Here is a 22534-nt window from a genome sequence, read left to right as displayed (position 1 = left end):
AAATCAGTTCTCAGTCCTGATGGGAACTTTGGTCTAAGTCAAAGACAGGGATGGAATCCTGCAAAGCCTTGTGATAATGTGCTGTTGGTGGGCAGCACACAGAAGGGACTGACTATGACTCCACCTCAAATAAAAACGCAGAAGAGTTCTGGTTTCTACAAATAGGAACTTATAGAAAACGCTGTTATTATGTTAAAGTTACCAGGAAAAAAGCTTTGTCTCCCAGATATATGTAGAGGGTGGATTTGAATTCAAGTTACTTACTTCTTGTACTTGAGGCATCACCGTTGGTGAGGAGCTCAGGATCTACCTGCAGCCCATCTAGACAGACAGACAGATCTCCCACCACTTCTGCTGGTTCTCTGTCACCAAGAAGATGCAGCGTCACCACTACCTGCTCAACTGAAAAAATATGGAAAATAATTTTACTACATGACAAAAAAAGTGCGTTTTATTCAAGAAGCCAATCACAGGCCACAGTCAGAAAGGGAAAAACACCCCAAACAAACCCCAGAACTCTCTCCGTATTTTTTTTCAGTTTTGTGTGGTGAAACAAATCATTTCCAGGTGTTTTTATTTCTAAGGAAAGGGGAAAACTGGAGCATAAGTTTGTTGCTGCCTAAAGAAAGGATTAACATCAGAGCAGAGATTGAGTCTTGTGTTTCTGCCCACGCTTCTAAAGCAATTAATGTACCTGTCCTCAAAAACCTATAGTTAGGAAATGTAATTCACCTTATTCCTCATGCAGAAGAGATTTCCATTCTACCTTCTCATTAAAATATTTCACATTTATCTAATGATGTCAAGATTCGCATTTAGAAGGCGAACATTTTGCATTGTATTCCCAGACCGAGTGTATTTTCAGGGTAAATAACTGTTTTTCATTGAAACAAAGTTGTAAATAAACATTATTGCTTAAAGTTTGAACCAAAATCCAGTAGATTACAGCAGGGTATCTGATGTCATACAGCATGATGTAGTTACCCAAGGTAATTTTCCCCCATGTTCCCACCATGTTTTCAAGGACACCATAGCAGACCGTGTATAACCAAAAAGATCCCACTGAAAAAGCCAGAAGCAGCTCATCAATGCAATCTGTAGCAACTAAGGGAATTCCTAAGGGTTTCCTTCCTCCTCCAGTTGCCCAGAGCACTGATTAACAAACAATTCCTGACAAATTCTGCAGCATTCCAAAGTGTAGTTAATCTTATACTTACGTTTCATACTGTTTGATTTCAAAGTCTCCTGAATATCCAGAGCAGCACTTCCCAGAAGTACATCTGATTTCAACGTCTGATGGCTCCAGACTCGAAAGTTTAATTTACTTACAGGAGTGACAATTCTGAAAAGAAAAAGTTGAGCACCGGGTAAGGGCATTTATTGGCAGGGGAAGCGGCTGAACCGAGCAATCTGCTTCAATTTTAAATGAGTCAGCCTAGCAGAAAAGACCATTTCTAAGTTATTTATTAACTGGGTCACTCAAGTTGGTGTCATCTGTAAACTTGCTCATGGTGCCCCAATCCCACTATCTATGTCATTAAAGAAGTTGCTAAATAATATTGGTCCCAGTACGGATCCTTGGGGGACACCACTCATTACTGGTTTCCACTTGGACATTGAGCTGTTGACTATAACTCTCTGGATACAGCCACCCAGCCAATTCCTTATCCATTTCATAATCCATCCATCACATCTATCTCTCAGAATCACAGAATCAACTGAGTTGGAAAAGACCTCAGAGATCATCAAGTCCAACCCTTGGTCCAACTCCAGTCCATTGACTAGATCATGGCACTAAGTGCCATGGCCAATCTCAGTTTAAAAACCTCCAGGGCCGGTGAGTCCAGCACCTCCCTGGGCAGCCATTCCAATGCCTGACCACTCTCTCTGCACAGAATTTATTTCTCATCTCCAGCCTAAATTTCCCCTGGCAGAGTTGAAGCCCATGGCCCCTTGTCCTATTGCTGATGCCTGGGAGAAGAGACCAACCCCCACCTGGCTAGAACTGCCCTTCAGGTAGTTCTAGAGAGTGATGAGGTGACCTCTCAGCCTCCTCTTCTCCACACTAAACAACCCCAACTCCTGATCTGAAAAGAACAGGCACAAAAAAAGGTTTTCCTCAGGTAGGAATGTTCAAGGTGCCTCAAGAGTAATGATCTAGAATTTAAGCCTAAGCAAATGTGCCAGCACACGCCTGGCCTCTATCTCAGTGTTCCATGCAACACATTCTCAAGAGAAAACTAAATTTTATAGAAGCTGCAGATCATTTTTTTCCTGTACTTTACGCTTCTTGTCATCTCACAACACAGACCCTTGGCCAAGCAGACACCAACAGCTGTGTTCACATTCAATCTAATGTTAGTTTTGTACTCTGAAGACACAAATTAATCAGGAATTTTGTACTTGTGATTGAATTTAGATGTGTGCAAGACAGAGTTAACTACCTGTTCTGCAGCAGAACAGCCGCACTTTTCAGCCACATATTCCTGAAACACCATAAACTTAAATGTGACAACAAAAACGTGCGTGGGACTTCTCAGTTTTCATCTCAAATTATCTTCCTTTCCTTACTACACACAGAATTAAAGCTCCTTTGATACACCACATACATTAATAGAGAATAAATGGCTTCATTAGCACTGTGTCCTTTCCATAGAAAGTAATGCAATAGTTTGTTAATATATATTTCAGACTGTAGTTCAATTTGCTCCAAAAAATCACACAAATATCTTCCTATCATGTAACATGGAATTCCTGGCTTAACATAAAAACGCAACCCTTAAGTCCACTGTCAATTGCATTACTTTAGCCAAAATAAGTTGGAAAGCAAACCCATCAAACCTACACTGTAAGATGCTGTTTCCACTTCGGACTGTTTGTATTGTTGCATTTTTCTGTCTTCTTGGACTGGCCATCTACCGAGACTTCCACATAAGGGCTTGGTCCAAACCATTTATTTTTTTCTTTCAGTTTCGCTGAAATAACTATTAAGAAAGAGAAAATCATTTAGTCAATAAGATTTCGATCTCAAATACTACTTTTCAGTTGTGTGCTTAGTATTTGTGTATCAGGTCACTGATGCACGACAATAAAGCTCAAGAAGAAATATATTAGATGGACAAAAACGCTCTTGCATTCCAAATCACTTTATACAATGCTATAGCTCACACAAATGCCTAAAACATGCAATAGTACTTCATAATATCAGACATTATAATTAATAATAATCAGTATAAGACTGATAACAGCACTTAGATGTGGAAAGCAGAAAATAGCCTCTAAAACCTCCTCCTGTCTATCACCAGCCAAGAGAATTACTGGAGTTTCTTACACGTGCTTGTTAGAAAGCTCCAAACATGATCTGTTTCACTGGGGAATTACAGACAACTGCTGCCAGGGCTGGTGAAAAGAACACCATGAAGAACAAGAACTTTGTGTTAAATTATCTGTATCAAAGCAAACTTACAGAAAAGCGAACTGAAGGCAAAGTCCTGAGTTCCAACAGCCACCTACTGTTCTAGAAACACAAAATCCCGGACAGGACCTGCAGCTCCAGAGCTGTGACTGGGCAGGGGAAGAATGAAGGGGGGTGCATGTTTGTGTGTTTGTTTGTTGTTATTTTTGTTGTGTGTGTTTGGTTTTTGTTTTGTGGGTTTTTTTTGTCTGTGTGTGCATTTTTGTTTGGTTTTTAGACATTCAACATCACTGACTGCAAGGCTCCTCTCTGACACCCCATATAGCCAAGCAGCATCGTGTGCACGCATCTCTCCCCAACATTGACTCTTAGGAGTGTTCTTGGATTCCTTGGCAATAGTAAACTCACAAGACAGTACTCAAACAAAAGATATTACCATTTCCAATAGGCCAGGGAACTCCACTCCCTTCTGACAAATAACAACTTGGTCTCCTGTGTTTTTGTCACCCACCTCAGCTGCACTACATCCTGAAAAAAAAGATTACTAATTCAAGCCCATATGGCTAATCTACCTAGATTCCCTTTATAGTCTGCGCTCCTTTAGAGATTTAGAGAAGGAGCTTAGTATAAACTGCTCTGAACTGCTCCTAGAAGAAACTCTTTCTCTCTGTATTACAGACATCTTACAGAAATTCACTTAATTTTCACAAATATCTCCCCATCCCCTCGCATCTTCAGTGCTGCAGCATGTCCCACCTCAACCGCACCAGCTGTCTCAAAGGCACCAAGAACTACAGGGAGGCAGCACGAACCAGCAGTTTTGTCATGACTTTTGAGGTTCTTACTTACCCAGACAACCTGAAAGTTCATTTATAACTAAGAGAGCAGAATGGGGAGGTGGGGTAGGGTAGGGCAGGAGGTGGGTGCTGCTCACAGAAATGTCTACAAAAAGGTTGTGCCTGCTCACACACTGGGGCTGAACTCCTACAGCAATTAAAAACCATTCAAAAGTCTTAATGGTCTCAGTTCTAAACACTGAGACACTTCAGTTTCACTTTATGTGAGTCACAGGCCTTTAACAGAGCAAGGCTCAGACAGCAACCACCACTTCAGTCCGTAGGGCTGCTCTCCGTACCATGCGGAGGATGAACCTCCAAACTGCTTCTGTTTTTCTCTCCAATATCAACCTGTAGGGACAGGACTTCTACTAAAGTCTCACAGCCTATGGAGAAAAAACAAGCGTGTGACCTCAGTGTGGCAGCTGCAGTCAGTAGAACTTACTCTGTTCCAACCTCCTGTGTGGTCTAAGGCTTTCCCATCTATTTTGCATGATTCTTTTCAACCCCACAATATCAGCTTTGTGAAACTTCTGCATTTACCCACAGACCTTCCACACTGACGGTGCAAAATCTGCCTTTGATGCTTCTAAACACAGATCTATGTACACCCCCAGATCTCCCCAGGCTTCAGCAACGTTTGTCGGAGAGTAAAAGTGAGGAAGACCTGGTAATTTTCAACAGCTGCTCTGTTGGTGCTCAATGACAGTTATATTCTCACCAACGCTTTTAATAAAGCTCCTTTACAATGGTGCCCATCAAGACATGGAACAAGGGAGAAGCAGTAAGTCAATCGAATCAACAGCAGTTCACATTCACTTAGCTTGAGATGGAAAAACATCAACAGGAGAATGTGTTAGATTCGGTGTTATGTCAAGTGTTAGTAACTGAAAGCAGCATCATATTACATCTTACATTTTGAAAAGGATTGTTCTGTACAATTTATTTAACAGCATTCAAAAATAATTATTCCTTTTTTTTTTTGGCACAAAAATGAATAATTTTAAAATGCATTTAGGATAAAATCCTGACTAAAATAGTTATATTTCTGCCAAGTAATGATGTTATAACACCATCAATTTTATCATGCGACTTGTTTTGGGTTTTGTACAACTCAAAACTCCCTGAAATGCAACATACTGGTAACTTCCATTTAACTGTGGGAAAAACACTTTACCATTTCTAACCAGAAAATCTGTATGTTTTCCAAAGGCTTACCAGTGACTTGGAGCTGTGATTTCATGGAAAACCCACCGGATGGTCCTGCTCTGGACCCACTGCCAGCCATAATATGGGCTGGATCTTGAATCTGGATGAAGAAACAACAGAAACATTTGAATCAGGAATTCAAACAATAAATCATCTCGGTTTTGACATGTAGATACATTATCCTGAAAACAAAACCACACTTGTTTTCTACTTCCTTTCCCTTTTGTCAAAGTACAGAAAATGGTTTACAAAGGGCTTAGTCTCTATTACATAATCTGTAAATACTCATGTCTGAGGCAAAAGAGGTCTTTTGATTTTGTCCCTTCAATTAGAACGGAGAATAAACGAAGTTCTAATTGCAAAGTTTGCTGTACCTCTTATGTCTGCAAATACCGGCTTATTTTGATGTCATAAGTTCCCATGTCAAATATTACTTGTCTTAAAAAAAAAAAGGGGAAGAAAACCATAATACACAATCACAGGAAAACAGCTGAAAAAATAATTATTAAATTTAAAAGCGAATTTCAAATTTAGAGAAACCCGTTTCTGTATTTCTCTCATTTTCACTTGGTCAGATCACGTCTACAGAGGGAGGCTGTAATTCCATGAAGCACTTCACTAACAGAGGAGATACATCACTTCTGAAAGAGGGTGAGAAACCTTCATTTCCAGCATCCCGATCCTCGCACCCGTGGCTCGCCTGATCCTGCACCAAAGCAAGCAGCTATTTCTAATATTCTTTGAAATTAATTCAATTCAGTATTTGGTTTTGGGGAGCAGGGGGAGAAGATGGACAATACGCATCATATAGCTTCTTTATTAACGGGCAAAAATGTTGTGCTGTTATATTAAAAATAGACATCGCTTTGGAAATATCCAGATATCCTTGCTCATATTCATGTTTAAAACACATTTTCAGCTCCACATCCCAAATGAAGAGGCTATATACCAGTGAGTCTTCTACTGCAGGTTACTCACTGGAAAATGAACAGGTTATTGAAGACTCCAAACCACCTGCTGGATCCAACTCCCAGACTCCTTCCTGCCGTGGTCCCTCCTCTGTGCCATTTCCTCAGTCATCTCTGCTCGTAACCTCCCACCAAACCTTCATCCCCCTGGGTGTCTGACCTGGCTCAGGTGCTGCAGCCAAGGGGGGGGCTGATCCGCACACCTGGGCTCAGGTACCGAACCTGCGTCCCAAAGCAATCAAACACCACGTGCCAGCTCTGCAGGTGTGTTCTGCGCATGTTATTGCCAACAAGGAAGGGAACATGTTTGCTTAAGCTGCTGCTATCTGTATCTTGAGTGCAAGGGGCGATTTGTATGAACTTACCACCTGATAACAGCACAAGCAATGTAAACCAGTGCATATCTTATCCTCTACATACCATGCAAAACATAATTTGTAAAGGAGACCAGATCTGAATATCGCAACTTTCTTTTTAGAGGCCGCAAGCTAAAGCAAAGTCTATACACTGTGACAGTGACTGTGAAACCCATAATTCCACAGGTATTTTGAAAGCAATAAATGGGAAGTTCTTGCATCCTACAGCTTGCTGGTGCCAGTGTTAACCACCGGAGAGTATCACACTGCCAAAACAAGTACTAATGACTTGCTTAAATAGTATATAGTATTATTACTGGAGTTCAATACTGTTAATTACCACATTCCAGATGTGAATCATACAAATCTAACTTTCTGCTAGAGTGAAAAAGCTTTTAATGTAAGTATTTCAAAAGTAGTCTAAATTTAAAAGACCTGGAGGACTATACCTAATTCTGATCCCATGATTAGTTCTACCAAACCCAATAGGTATCATTTATGCTTTCAAAAAGCAGCTGAATAGCATCTGGATCAGAACAGACATACTGGACAGCCTGAAGGAGTTTGCATTGATAGGAGAGTTGCCGTTCTCCACCCAGAGAAACAACACTGCACACAAACACAGTAAACACATACAGCGTACACCATTCCTTCAGAACCATACGTTAAAGCTGATTTTCATTTCGAAGCCTGCAAAAATACCCATTAAAAATGTATTAGTATTTTATCACTTTCATTGAGAATATGCAGAAAAACATAGAGCCGATTAATCACATTTGAAATGACCGTTGTGCAAACAGTTGCTGAGTCACACATGTGTATGTACATGTGTGTACATAGTGACACAGTTTTCACTAATCAGTGTAAGTAAAATTTCAATAATCTATCATCTCCCAATACTTCTTAAAAAAAGAAACTGTATTACACATTGTTTAGCCCTCTCAGCTGCCATCAAGTTTCTAATTATTTTTGACCAATAAAACAGAACACTTATTTTATTGCATGCTTGCTAAAATCCACTGGTGGCTCTTTAACGCAAGCGCCATTAGTTAACCAGGAAAAAGGAGAATTCAGAGGAAGCAGCAGCAAGCAGCAATTTACCTGTGCCCTGCACCTCAACAGCCCTATTTCTCTTTTCCTATTTCAAACACCTCGACCCAACGTCTCCTCTGCTCCCTTTACCTGCCAGCTGGAAAAGACTCAGCACGTCAAATGGGTGGTTTTGAGCCAAGAATAACCACGGAACTCACAGTGCAGCCGTCCTCTAACCTGAGCGCTCTTTTAAGCCTCTTCCCTACCATGCACGTATATAGTCCATCCAGATTTTCCATAATTCATAGAAATTAATCAACTTTGATACCTCCATTGATATTTAGACAGAATGGAAAAGTTTGTAGCACAACACACAGTGAAAGGGGGAGAAGCAGAACAGGACTGGCAGGTGGAATTGTATACATCTCATTTTCTTGGGAAACAAGGCTAAAATACATTAATTACTCCAACAAGAATCTTGTGATGATTAGCAAACTGCACTTTGAAGAAGCACAAAGAGATTGAAAAAACCAATAACCCCACAAGTCACACACATCCAGCTGATTTTGACATTTAAACTTAAGTTTCTAGCATTTAACTCCTGTTTACCTAACAAGCACAGAAATCTATTTGGAAAGAAATTACTGTATTAACACCTATTTTTAATGATTGCACATGATTTCAACAGCCAGCCTAGAGCTACTTAGAAACATAATCACAAAACAGGACAACATACACTCTTAAATCATTATTAAAATATTTTCAGTTAGTTTTATGACAACAGAAACAATATTTAGGATTGTGTGAAAATAAAATGTCTTTATTTAGGACAAGTATTTCTGTCAGCAGCTGGATGCGAATGGACGATCCCGTGTGAACACCAAGGAGCATTTCAGTTGTAGCAGAACATTGGACCCCTGGCCAGTATCACAGAATCCCAGAATGTCAGGGTTGGAAGGGACCTGGAAAGCTCATCCAGTGCAATCCCCCCATGGAGCAGGAACACCCAGATGAGGTTACACAGGAAGGTGTCCAGGCGGGTTGGAATGTCTGCACAGAAGGAGACTCCACAACCCCCCTGGGCAGCCTGGGCCAGGCTCTGCCACCCTCACCAGGAACAAGTTTCTTCTCATATTGAAGTGGAACCTCCTGTGTTCCAGTTTGCACCCACTGCCCCTTGTCCTGTCACTGGTTGTCACTGAGAAGAACCTGGCTCTTTTCATCTTGATCCCCATGAATGAGTCCCCCCTCAGTCTCCTCTTGTCCAGCTCCAGAGCCCCAGCTCCCTCAGCCTTTCCTCACACGGGAGATGCTCCACTCCCTTCAGCATCTTGGTGGCTGCGCTGGACTCTCTCCAGCAGTTCCCTGTCCTGCTGGAACTGAGGGGCCACAACTGGACACAAGATTCCAGGTGTGGTCTCCCCAGGGCAGAGCAGAGGGGCAGGAGAACCTCTCTGACCTACTGACCACCCCCTTCTAACCCACCCCAGGTACCATTGGCTTCCTGGCCACAAGGGCCCAGTGCTGGCTCATGGTCACCCTGCTGTCCCCAGGACCCCCAGATCCCTTTCCCCTACGCTGCTCTCTAATAGGTCATTCCCCAACTTATACTGGAACCTGGGCTTGTTCCTGCCCAGATTCAAGACTCTACACTTGCCCTTGTTATATTTCATTAAATTTTTCCCTGGCTACCTCTCCAGCCTGTCCCCGCACAACACTCAGACCCTGATCACGCAAGTATCATTTTCTTATAAATGAACAAGACTAATTATTTGGTGTATAAAAATATTTAAACCAGATCTAATATCTTGATACTAAAAACAAACCATCCAAATGCTTGTCTGAATTTCTTGGGAGGCTGCATACCTACCCCCAGGTAGGTCGGTTTGTTTTTATAACCTGCTGCCACAATATGTGGATTAGTAGATAAATTAAGCTCAGCTTCATCACTGTATAAGCTATTGTTTGCACCCGAGGCAGGTTTGAACAAACATTGCTTAAAATAATACACCAATAAATCCACACATCCTGCCAGGATTCAGTTCTTTGAATTCCATCTCCAGGGAGGATCTTCACTTATTTTTCTTGTAACAAATCATGAGAAGGAGCAGGGAGAAAAGCAGCTCTCGGAGCTTTTTGGTTAAAGAACCGTGAGGAAGAGGTAGGAAGGAGCTTCTTACCCTGCAAAATCAGGGAGTATAAATAGAAGAAAAATGCTATCAAAGGCTTGAGACATCTTTAGAGTGTCACACCGATTCAACTTACAGTGACTTTATTTAGTGATGGGATTCAGCTCTTGAAGAACTGACTTAGAGAAGGTCATTTTGTTTCATATTCATTCAACAGAACAGAAGACACAACTAAGTCAGAATGAAACCCTGCGATTGCATATTATACATACATAGCTTTGAAAATATGTTGGCACATGCTCTTTATAATTTACAAAAATACTGAAATAATTGCACACTGTTGGCTGCTCTAAGTCTTACGTTTAGTAATTTGAAGAACAGGCTGAACTGCTCTTCACAGGTGTATTAATCCACAGTGTATCTGCTGTTTCAACAGTGGAAATGAAAAATGCATCATTAAAATCTTGCTTTAACCTACCTAGTAATTTTAACAATGGTTTTGAGAATCTCACTGTGCAACTCGGGAATTGTAAAATACACCACGTTTTGTTTAAAAAACTGCACACAAGATGTAGCATGTCCTCTTCGCAACAGTTAATTTTCTAATTAACACGTATGTGAGTTACAGCCAATTAATAAGAAATTAGGCTACATATTTCAGAGAAAGTTCAAAGTCACTTGTTTACATTAATACTGCACTTTTTTGGGTGTGAGAAATTAAATACGAATGCTTGTTCTCCTTCGCACAAAACACTGAAGCCTCTTTTTAACTGAAGGCATGTTTAGTGTGGAAAAGCTATTTTCTTTTAACTGTTAAGATACACTTACTCAGTAACCCAGGCAGAGACAGCTCCTTTGGTAACTTACTTGTTTAGCAAATCTGTAGTTACTTTAACTGTCCAAGTTTTATCTTTAAGTAAAAAGAGCTGTTTTTACTGTTTGACATTTTTATAGGGTTTTTTTTCCCTAAATAAGTTTTAAGGACATGGTTGGTTTAGTCCAAACAAGTAAGAGGACCTACAGAAAGAAAGAAACTGCTGAGTAATCAACCAGGAAAGAAAGAACAGACACAGATTACAAGGGTGTTGAGTACACGTTGGGAAGGGAAGCAATTACGAGGTTTGCCTTAAAGGTTATTTATATAAGGAATACAAACAGAGAGGGGTTTAGCAGCAGAATGCAGCTTGGCTCCCTTGGCCTTTACTGTGTGTGAGCAGCACTACACCTATTTACTGAAAGCGCGGTAAAATGAACTATTCTCTGCCACAATAGATCTGTTAGAATTTAAAATCCAGACACCTGAATTGTTTTTTTGAACAAATGTGAAATACAACACATAGCGGGTCCAACACCAGGCTGGAGGCTGAGTTCCTGAGCGGCTGTTGTATCTGCAGTGCTATTGATACCTGCACTCCCAGAGCCAGTGTGGACACCCGCTCAGCAGGACAGACCGACACACACCTCCCTGCTGCCCTGTGCGTGCCACTCCGGTCAGCCACTGACAAAGCTGTCGTACAGGCAGATGTTCTGCTAAGAACAAGTGAGATGGAGGCTCAAAGACAACACTCGAGCCAATTCAATATACTAGCTAAAAATATATTTGTGGGAAATACAGTTTAATCAGTTTGGGCAGCAACCCAAGTGACGCGACCTTCAGAGGCTGCAAGGATGGAAAAGCAAGATATAAAACCATGAAACGCAGGAGAAGAGCTGCCCAACTTCTGGCCTTTCCCTACTATGGACTTGCTAATGAGAAATCCTTGACATTGAAACAGAAACTTCATCTGTCATGCTGCCTTAAAGAATGGATGTTTTCCATTTTGTCCTAATTCATGTATACAATATATGATCCATTGTACTTTTGGCCCAACACAGGAACCACTTTCTCATTATGTCTGCTTACAAATTATAATTTCTAACCCCTTTCATAGTACAGAGCCAGAAGACACATCTTTAAATCAAGAGATTTAAATCCACATATATTTTATGAGTGAGATCATCTGAATCTATTCTAACTACCATCCCGAATCTTTCTTCTGGATGTCTTACTGCTACAAGTAAACATACCTTGTAGAAAATTGTAATGGAGATGTTCAGATTGGTATTTAAAAAAATGAGTGAAATTGTGCGCGTATAAATGAGAAAATACAGGAAAAGAAAGGACAGAAGAATGGCTTTTATTGATTACAAAGGACACTTGTTGCAGCAATAAAACTCAGTGTTTGTGGCAAGACCAAGATGCCTCCACCCTGATAACACCGCAGCGCAGTGTTGGCTCATTAGCCTTCATTTAAGACTTACGGAGATTGAAGTAAGTCAGATTCCAAAGCAAAGGCCTAGCGTAGAACTTTTGACTCCCAAAGACATAAAATGTCCATCTGTAAAGTAGTTTGTTGTCAGCAAAAGGAAAGGGGAACATGATAAGTAGTGACAGTTACCATTAGTTCTGTCCCCCATGGTGCACATAAGAGACACTGGCTACACAACCTCGACACACAAAAACGTGCTGGTGCTTCTGAGCACAGGAGTGTGAGGAAAGACTAAATGAAATTTATGAGAGAACGAGTGTGAATCTGTAAAGTTAATTTGAGACTTTAAACAATACATTTCTTTTCTGTAAAGTCTCACACTGAGTTTTATTATATGAATGATAATTAGCCTGACACCATATTGATATAATGCAATGGGATCACAAGAGGGCTCTATCCTGTGTCATGAACAGATTGAAAATTACAGTAGCAAAGACTAATGAACTCCAGACGAACAGCCCTAAAGACTTTTCCTAAAAACACTCAGACAACTATTTATGCAACACTAATCCTCAGTGCTGATTCCTTGTTTTTCCTAAGTATCTAACACTTCAAAAGAGAACAGAACATGGGAAAAATCTTCTAAATCCAAAATTTCTAAGTCAGAAGAGCCAAAATAAACATTTAACCTGACTATCAAAACAAAAAGATTGCCCAAGGAAAGACGGAATAGCTCTGGAAACGTTGTGGCCAGACACTCAGTGATATTCACACCGGAACTTTTACCTCAACACCAGGGATCACCAGTGTTCCCTATGCAAACTGCGCAGATTAGAAAAACTGGTCCATCAGCTTCCACCTGCAGAGAAAAGTGCTTCCAACTCTGCTTGCAACCCAAATTAAAGTCTGTCTTCAGACATCAAGACATCAAAATTACAGAGAATTCATTCTTTAGCATTCCTCTGCACCAAGCAGCCTGCTTGTCCAACCTGCACCTCAGCAGAAATATCTCATATGACTTTTTTCTACATACCTATAGCATTTGATGCTCAGTAAAAGAAGTGGAAAAAAGATGTGTAAATAAATAGTGCTGCAATATACAAAATGTAAAGAAAAAAATCATGCAAATTGATTTTTTTTTTCCCTTTCAGTAGTACATCAGTAATTCCTCAACCACAAGCTGTTCTCACACCAAAACTGTGGCAGGCAGGACGAAAGGGACAAAACAGGCTTGGCCACAACTCAGGTAACTTGCCAATGAATCTCCTCCCTAACTGAAAGCATGTTCACTTTTACCAACTTGTAAGAAATGTTCAAAGAGGGAGGGGGGAAAAAAGAGACCAAAGTATACATGGGTACATGAACATCATATGCCTTTTGCTTGATTCCAAAAAGCCTGGCAAGAAAAGGCACTGCAGAGAGCTGCGCGAGATAATTAAAACCATTTGTGAAAACAAAGAGATAGTCTATTTTTATTTCAGCCATTTCCTTCTCATGGTACAATCCATTGCAAAGAGGACAACAATTCATATATGCAAACCACTAAGCTAAAACTGGTTCGCTGCTGTAATCTTAGAAATAGAGCAACACTTTAAATGGCTCGTTCTGAAATACCACTGTTGAAAAACAAGATGTATTAAACCTGGCATGCTAACCCTCAGTAGAGAGAACCAAACTGGTATTATGAAGACAGAGAAGACAGTGAAACCGGCATTGCTGTAACTACAACAAACTTAAACAGATTTTTAAACCGCTGGATTTACTGGTATTAACTGGACATTAAGTGAATTAACTCCTGCATTTTACAAACCACTGCTTTTAGAAATTCATTTTGGCCTTTGAAACTATTTTTAAAAAATCTTCTATAATAATATAGTTCCAACACTGTACTGCATTGATTCACAACTACATTCCACCTTAATACTCCTGTGATGAGGCTTCAGGAGAATTTTCCAGCGGTAGCGAACGACCTGAACAACGTTACAATCTGTGGACAGGAAGGCAAGAAGAACCTTGCTACTCGCTAAGCAAGACAAATTGCTTTTTGTTCAAGAAACTAGATATTCTATGGCTGAAAGTACCCAGGGTTTATCATGGGCTGACAATACACTCGCAAAGTTTGTTTATAGGGGTTCGTGCTCTTCTATCAATTGGGCAAAATGATTCTCCTAGGCCCTTGTCTTCTGGAAGCTTGCCCTACAGGGCATGATTTTTAAATCACTGGTGGTTGCCTTTTCCTCATGGAATAACAAACCCCTCAAAGTGTGAGTACAGAACATTTTTACTTTATTTATCTGTCGAGGGTTTTGATTGCGGGGTGTCAATAAAACCCTGGCAGATGTATTACTAACCTCCCCTCTTCCTTCCTCCTTCCCCTTTTGGACCCTCCTTCTCCGCCCTTCCCACTCAGCACAGGCGATCGGGAGGGAAAGAAGGACAGAGAGAAGAGAGTTGGAAAAATTAAAAATGTTTTATTAATGCTACTAATAAGCATAGAGAAAATAATACAAAATGTACAAAACCAATCTTCAAAGTCCCAGCAACTGCAGAGCTGGCACCTGAAGTCCTGGACCGGACCCTGCAGCCAACCGGAGCTGGATTCAGTCTGTCACTGGCCTCACTTCGCAGGGACCACTAGTAAGACCCTCTCCTAATGCCGCCATAAGCAAAAGGGAAAAAGGGACGAGATCCTCATGATCTCCCACTTTTATATGAAGCATTCACGTGAATGGGATGTTATACACAGTTGGTCAGTTTCTTGGTCACCAGTTTCTCATTGCCTCTCTGGCGAGATGTCCATCCATGCTTATCAATAACTTCGCATTCCATTGCTATGTTTACCAAAACATGTGTCTGGTTCTCCAGGAAAACGCAGCTAACATGAAGCTTTAGCTGACAGGCACATTCACTAAAAGAGCAACTTGTTTAACAAAACAAGGACATTATCAAAGACAACTAATCAAATTTAGCCCCAAACCTGTCTCTATAGTAGGCTCTTGTATTGGATTTATGCTGTGAGAAGAGATCAGGGGCTGTGTCCATGTTGGACAGAGCTGGCTCCAGCACGGACCCAGCGCTGGCCATAGCTGAGCCCATCAGCAATGCTGGTAGTGTCTGTGATAACCTATTTAACAAAAGGTAAAAAACGCTGTGTAACAGCTGTGTCAGAAAATGTGAGAGAGTTTTCCTGCCCCTCCTGTGGAGAAGGGAGCAGTGTGGTGTGCGGCCAGGGCTGAGCCATCACCCTGCTGTGCTCTCACTGTCACGTTTCAGTTCCAGCCCATTTCTTTTAGGATGGTTTAAAGGAAATTCAGCTCCCAACAAACAAATTAAACTCACAATCTGAAACCTGCCAGCTGACAGTATTATGATCCGAGTGTTGCTACCCTGAAGAGGTTCCAGAACTGGGGGTGACTGACTACATAGTGAACCAGCTTCTCAGAATGAGCCATATTCTTCTTTCACAGGGAAACATCCTTTTAGCACCTCCAAGTACCAAAGTTCCTCTGACCTTATGGAGTTCCTGTTATTAGGACTGTTAGACTGTTATTATAGATCTCTCAGAAAATGCATCAAGTTCTAGTAGTTAGAACTCTCAAAAATTGTAGAAATTAATTACAGCTTTCCTCCTTCATTCTTCCACTTCCTTGCACTGTGAACCATGTCCTCTACGGAGCTCTGTGGAAATGCAGGTTAAAAAATAACCCGTGTTGTAACTTCAGGGAGAGCCTTCCTCAGAAAGGAGAGACAAAGCATACAGATATGTATTGAAAAAGCCCTAAGAGGCAAAAAGCCCTTTCATATTCCACTTTGAAAAAACAACATCTTTGTATTTCCAGGTTTCTAAAAAGAAAGCACCTAGAAAGCATCCGTAATATTTGCCACTGGTAACCTTGGAAGAGAATTTTCTCAAGGGAAAAGCAGATAGTGTGGCCAGACAGTTCGAGCAGTCACTGTTAAACCGCGCACTAACCTCACCAAGCGTCCAAAAGCATTTGTGCTTTGAACTGCAGCTCTTTCCTAAACACAATATCCTACAGCATGCAGCCTTGCTTCCAGTTCACCTAAGATTGCATACTAACTGTAGAAATACAGTTTTGTAATTCAGAGATTCCATTTCTCAAGGCTTCTCAAGTTTTATCACAAATGACGACAAAGCAGCATTGAGGAGAAGCCCAAGATAGTTACAAAACACAGAGTTATCAAAAGCAGCAATATTTTTTGTTCTGTCTGCCCTATAAAATCTCATTTAGCCCCACAGCTACGTTTACTCTCCAGCTGGCTCTGGGGCTAAGAGGTTCCTACAAAGCAAAAATCCCAGTCTTGAGAATCTCAGTCAAAAATTAATATTGGTGCTGGCAACAGGTTATTTTGGACCTTGCCATGAAAGCATGAAAAAGAAATCTGAAGAACTCTACCCAAAGACTCTTCCTGCTTGTTGCTATGTGAAGGGGAAGGAAAGAATTTATCTGGAGGTGTCTGGTTATCACAGTTTTAGCTACATGACACAGTAGTGAGAAGAGATGGTCACACAAATCCACAAGCTACTTATTCATGCTATTCAATTAATTTTTAATTAGGGCAAGGAAAAAATCTTAATGTGATCACTCAGAGCCAAAATAATTCCCCTTTAAGCAATTTTCTTACTTGCAATCTATTAACTGATAGTTGCCTGGAAGAGGTATTTCAAATCATCTCCTTTTTAGACATCTTTCTGCAATTTGAACAGAAGTTAGTAGAAATAGTCAGGTAAAACACAAATTAACATGGCCCTTTTTCATTATGGCGTATTTTAGAATGGCAACAGCCTTTTTCCAGCTATGACAATCTTAGAATTCACTGTACCTTGCTATCCTATATCTGGATCAGCACACAGTGCAATGCGATAGAAATGGAGCCAGGAAGCAAGACAGATCTGTAGACCCAATACCAGCACTGTACGCATTTCTGGAGTTTTATTTTGGAACAGCTCTCCCCTGATCCCGCAGCCCCACACCAGTCAGACCGCAGCTTCCAGTTCAGTTTCATCTAAAAGCAATTCAGCTTCTTTGATCTGAGCTCATTTCACAAGCCAAATCAGAGCGCAGTCTGTGAGAACGATCGGGGGATTCATTCCCAAAGCAAAGCCCCCGTCCAAATGAAAACACCAATTCAGACGCATACCGTTTCACCTTCACCCGTTCCTCTCTCGTATGCATTCCAGCTATATAGAAATCTCCACAGGTCTAAATTATGGCCACTGACTCAAGCTCATTCTTTTGTATGACTTCTGTTGTCTCTCTTTAATTCTGTAAATGTGGATACAGGTATTTTCACGCAAGAGTATGCTAAGTCACTTTATTGCAAGACTTCTACCTTTTACTCTGTTTCACAGTTTCAGGGGAGAGTGTTTCACCGAACGTTTTCCTTTATAAATATCTAAAAAGGAGACCCCAAAGTTTCCCACTCTCCATCACTGGGATAGATCTGTTTTGTTGATCAATGCTGTAAGTAGAAAAAGAAAGCTCTGTTATAAAGCACAAAGTATATGTGTTTTCAAACAGGGTAGCAGATTGTGTTTTTGAGGTCTAAGAAATGAGCTGGACAACATAACTACTTGTTTCATGTGGAAGGAAGACCAGTAACTGAGTACCACCATCTGTGTAAATCCAAATGTTTCTTTTTACAAGGAGGATAAATTTCAAGAAGTATTAATCTACAGAGATGCTGAAAAATGGAAGTTTTTCCCATTCACTCTATGCACTAGAGAAAACCATTCATCAAAATTAACATTTCTGATAGATCTCTGAAATCATGTTTCAGCTCAGTGAAGCCCCTACTGTGCCACGTAAAAGTGAAAAGGTCACGAAACTCCTTTGAGTGACCCTTGGCAACCCCAAGTACTAAAAAAACCCCAAACAAACACCATCTCCTCATAGACAAGATGATGAAATACAGGCCAGACAGAGGGCTGTGGGGTGGGCTGAAAACCTGGCTCAAAGGGCTGTGATCAGCAGGACGCAGCCCAGTGAGAGGCCAGTCATTAGGGCTGCACCCCGGGGTACATCCTTGGCCAACACTGTTGAACTTCTTCATTTATGACCTGGACAATGAGACCAAGCTCACTTTCAGTAAACATGCTGATCAAAAAGTTCCACAAAGGGAAATGCAAAGTTCTGCACCTGGGGAGGAATAAACACATGCACCAGTAAAGGCTGGGGGGCTGCTGGACAGAAAACAACTTTCGGAAAGCATGGGTCCTGTTGAACACAAACTAGCAATGCTTGCTTGCAGTAAAAAACAGGGTCTCCAACATCCTTGGCTGCCCTGGGAAAACCATCATTGGCAGGATGAGGAAGGTGGTTCTTCCCCTCAGCACCACTGAGATCACAGCTGGTGTGCTAGTGGGTCTAGTTCTGCACTCCCCAAATCAAGAGCGACACCAGCAAAGGGCCATGGAGATGATAAAGTGATTGCAACATGACATATGGGGAGAGGCTGAGAGAGCTAGAATTGTTAAGCCGGGAAAAGAGAATGCTCAGGAGGATCTTCTAAGTGTGTATAAATACCTGAAGGGGATATAAAGGGCTAAAAAGTATGAAGCCAGACTCTCTCCAGCAGTGCTCAGTGATGGGAAAACAGGCAGTGGGGCACAAATACAGGAAATTCCACTTAAAAACAGGGGATTTAGTTATTTATTTTACTGTGAGGTGGCTGAACAGTTTGCCAAAAGAGGTTACATTGCCACCCTCAGAGATTCTCCAAACCCGACTCAAGATGTACTGACCGCTCTAACTGGCCTTGCTTTAAGCAGATGGGTTTGGACCAGACGATGTCCAGAAGTCCATTCTAACCTCAATTATTCTGTGCTTCGACTTCCATATAACAAACTTAATAATTCCTGCCATACATGTCCTGTTCTTTCTGCTTGTTCTCTCTAGGTCTCTTTCCTGGAGCAGATTCCTCTTCTAAAAGACATCTAGCAAGTTGGTTATATAGTTTGTGTTTTGTTAGGTTGGTTGGTTTGGTTTTGTTTTTTTCTGCCCAAACTGACGTTCCCTTTCAGTGCTCAGTTACTGGTTACAGCTCAAGTTTTACTAGTTGGAACAGAAAGGCACAGACTGCATAAGCCACCACACACCTTCTTCAGGTTCAGTAATCTTCATCCTGAGTATCATCTACTTTAATTTCTTCAGCTTTTCCCAAGTCCTGTATTAAAATTAAATGCACAAGCCTACACAAGGTTATTTTTTCTCACTTCTAAAAACTACTTCCGTTTACCTTATTGCTGTTCTCTATTATAAAGAACAAAGCAATACAGCTTGAGTCAATCTTCTACAAAATGTCCAAGTCTATAAATACCAATTAATGACAGTCAGGTAATGTGAAACCTAAAAACGTGCAAAAATCAAGGCCAAGTTCAACTGTCCCAACAGAAAAAATGCTATTGTACACTTCTTATGCACACTGCCTTCTGAGTTTATTTTCATTTTCTTTTGCCATGATAAGAAACCTCATAAACATTCACATATCACTGCCTTGGAACCTGTGGTATCCCTTCATTATTTACATAATGTCAGAGATGGGGTAATCATTGAATATGGTGGTTGATACTTTGTTCACTCAAAAGACATTTTACTTTGCTATTGGCAGGTGTTCGACTGCTCATACCTTTAAGAATTTCCTTCATTCTACCTCATACGGTGATAACTTCCCAAAACAAATCTGGAAGGTTATCCATATGTTGCTCTGTATCTCTCCCACACATCTATAAAGCTTCTGTCCCAACCTCTGCAGTACTTTCAACCAAACTAATTACTCTTGTTTTACATTAAAAATATCCCATGTGTGACAAATTTGGGCTGGAGTGTCACTTAAAGGATGTTGATCCTCTTAACAGTTTCTAAAGGTGTCTCCTTTGTATAGATACTTGTAGGTATCTCTATAAATTAATCCAAACCTCAGTGGGAAAGAACAGCAATGGAGTTTAACTTATACTAAAACCAAACAAAAAAGATGCTGCCAAAAATCCCAGTGATATAAACAGATAACATCAGTGTGCTGTGCTACTACTTTAGCCTTATGGTTTGAACATATGCACTAACTTTCAATCATTTCACACTTCCCAGTGCACACATTTAACTCCCCTACCTCATTATTAGAGAAATACTCACATAGCATCAGATTACAGTTTCATGTTATTTTCCAATCAAAAAGGCAGAAATCACTAACCTTCATGAGCAACTTTCAGCAAGTGTAGAACTTAATTTGATGCTCATGGCAAAAGAGATAAAAGACTGTATTAGTAGACATGTTGGAGAACCACTTGAGCTTTAACTAATTTGACTGGTTATTTTGTGATTTGGCATCAGAAGGAAACTAATGCTGTTGTATTACAGGTATTTTTAAATGTATTTCAAAGGCACTGCTTTTGAAGCAATGAGAAACAATATCTGGATTATAAACTCTCCCAGTAATACAAAATAAAAGGTCACCACCTGCTATTTCACCATCCACCTTGCAGCTTTTAAACAAGTCACTTTCAAAGCAGTTATATATTCAGCTATTAACAGAGGACAGCAGCTACAGATGATTTCATAATCTCTTTTTTACAGCTCAACGCTTGCCTCAGCATATTTCCCCATTCCATTCCCAGCACTACATTTCATTACCAATGGTTCACACACACCCTTATTCAAACAAACCTACATAAAGTTTTTAAGTCTATGGGGAACGGAAAAGAAACAGAAAGCTTGACCATTAAATTACGCTATTACCTGTATACATTACCAAGAGTGACAACTTCACCCACTATTATGGTTGTTTTAAAGAAGCCTTTTGGAAGGCCATTGTTTACTAGCAGTCTATAAACCCAGAACTAAAATCAGATCCTGTCACCTGGAAGACTCAAATCTTCAAAAAGATACATTTTACAAAAGCATAATAAAGCTGGCATCTACATTAACCTAAACCAGATTCGTTAGTATGTTCCATACAGATCTGCAGAGCACACAACACATTTTGTGCTAAGTGTTCAGGTGCACTCGTGAAGGTTCAGACCTGTACAAAGGTACCTCGCTCTGGGTTATCACAATGAAGAGAACCCCAGATACACCTTCATTTCTCTGCTCCCAAGAACACAGATTAAAAGGGCCATGGAGGTAGCAGGAAAAATTTGCCTGCAAATGGTATCGCCTGACAAAAACTATCTTGCTAACAGATTGTCACCATAGGTACCTGAGCAATAAACCAAATCTGCAGTTCAGCCTGGCAAGCCTCATCAAAGAAATGATGAATCATTCGCTACTACCAGTGATAACCACAGACCTGACATTTGCTGATTATTTAAAATCTCTTGACAAAGAAAGTTCTTTGTCATTTGCTGCTTGAAGTTGCTTTAGAAAATGTGATGCCATACGAGACAGTTCCTCTGGAGTAGCTTTGGCTCAGCTGTAAGAACAGGAACTACTGCAGCCAATGCACTGAAATTCTCACAGTTAACTAGTCACCAAGCTATGAATATACATGCACTGCCCCATAAAGAAAATAAATTGCTGCTCTGAGTACCCTTAAACATTACAAATAAAACTGGACATCTAGGATTTACAAAAAAGGAAACAATTTTCCTGTGTGCTAAATTCAATGCCAGCCAGAAATAAAGGTTGCATCTTTCCAACCTAAATTATGCATTACTAAAGTCAAGAACACAAATCCAAAAGATGTAATGGAAATAAAAATTAGAAAAAAAAAAACAACATTGAGGTATCTGAAAGCCTACTATGGTTCACTGTCTTTTTTTAAACTGCAAACTGCTGCAAGCAAAATCTTGATTTCCAGAGGAATCACCTTCATGCTTTCTAACTGCAACAGAAGCCCATCACCTGCTTCCTCGGAACCTTTTGCAAGTGACCAGATGGCAACACAAAAGCATAGCCAGGAGTGGACAACACGACCAGCCCAACCATGTAAAATGTGACCGCTTGCTACGTTCCAGCTCATGCCTCTCTGAAAAATAAACCAGAAACTACAGAAAATAGATGGCTTAGAACTGCACCACTATTTCAATATTCCCAGCAATTCCATTTGACTTGTTTTTCATGGGGCTGCCCTAAAACCCTTTTGTCCTTTATCAGAAGATAAAGTAGAATTCACTTCTGAAATCTTGAGTTACCAAAGACTGCCAGCTCTAGTGCTAAAAACCTTGAATGAAAGTTCCAGTCTTCACATCCTAGCTCTTCTGTGTGAAGACCTGACAATTTCACATTTAAAAAAAGAACATCATTATCTGTTAACAACAAACACTAACTGCATCCTTCTGTTTCAAGGGGATCTCCATACTTCAGGGATACAACTTAAAGCCC

The 22534-nt window shown here is 40.6% G+C and overlaps 1 protein-coding gene across 3 annotated transcripts in view; it reads right to left on the bottom strand.

Moving 5' to 3' along the window:
• ITCH (itchy E3 ubiquitin protein ligase) overlaps positions 1 to 22534 on the bottom strand; it is a 58994-nt gene that overhangs the window by 28944 nt on the left and 7516 nt on the right. For all 3 annotated transcript variants that reach the window (XR_014185385.1, XM_082065263.1, XM_082065264.1), the window contains exons 2-5: positions 5470 to 5560; positions 2846 to 2984; positions 1218 to 1342; positions 265 to 402 (exon numbers count right to left, since the gene is read on the bottom strand). Coding sequence is in view for 2 of the 3 variants with exons in the window: in XM_082065263.1 (XP_081921389.1) it covers positions 265 to 402; positions 1218 to 1342; positions 2846 to 2984; positions 5470 to 5539 (472 nt within the window). In the remaining variant the exon portion in view is untranslated. The remainder of the gene's footprint in view (positions 1 to 264; positions 403 to 1217; positions 1343 to 2845; positions 2985 to 5469; positions 5561 to 22534) is intronic.

Source organism: Streptopelia decaocto (genome assembly GCF_964273445.1).
Source record: "Streptopelia decaocto genome assembly, chromosome: 14".
In the NCBI taxonomy this organism is placed as follows: domain Eukaryota; kingdom Metazoa; phylum Chordata; class Aves; order Columbiformes; family Columbidae; genus Streptopelia; species Streptopelia decaocto.
Note: the sequence above shows the minus strand (reverse complement) of the source record. Positions and strands in the feature narration are given on the sequence as shown.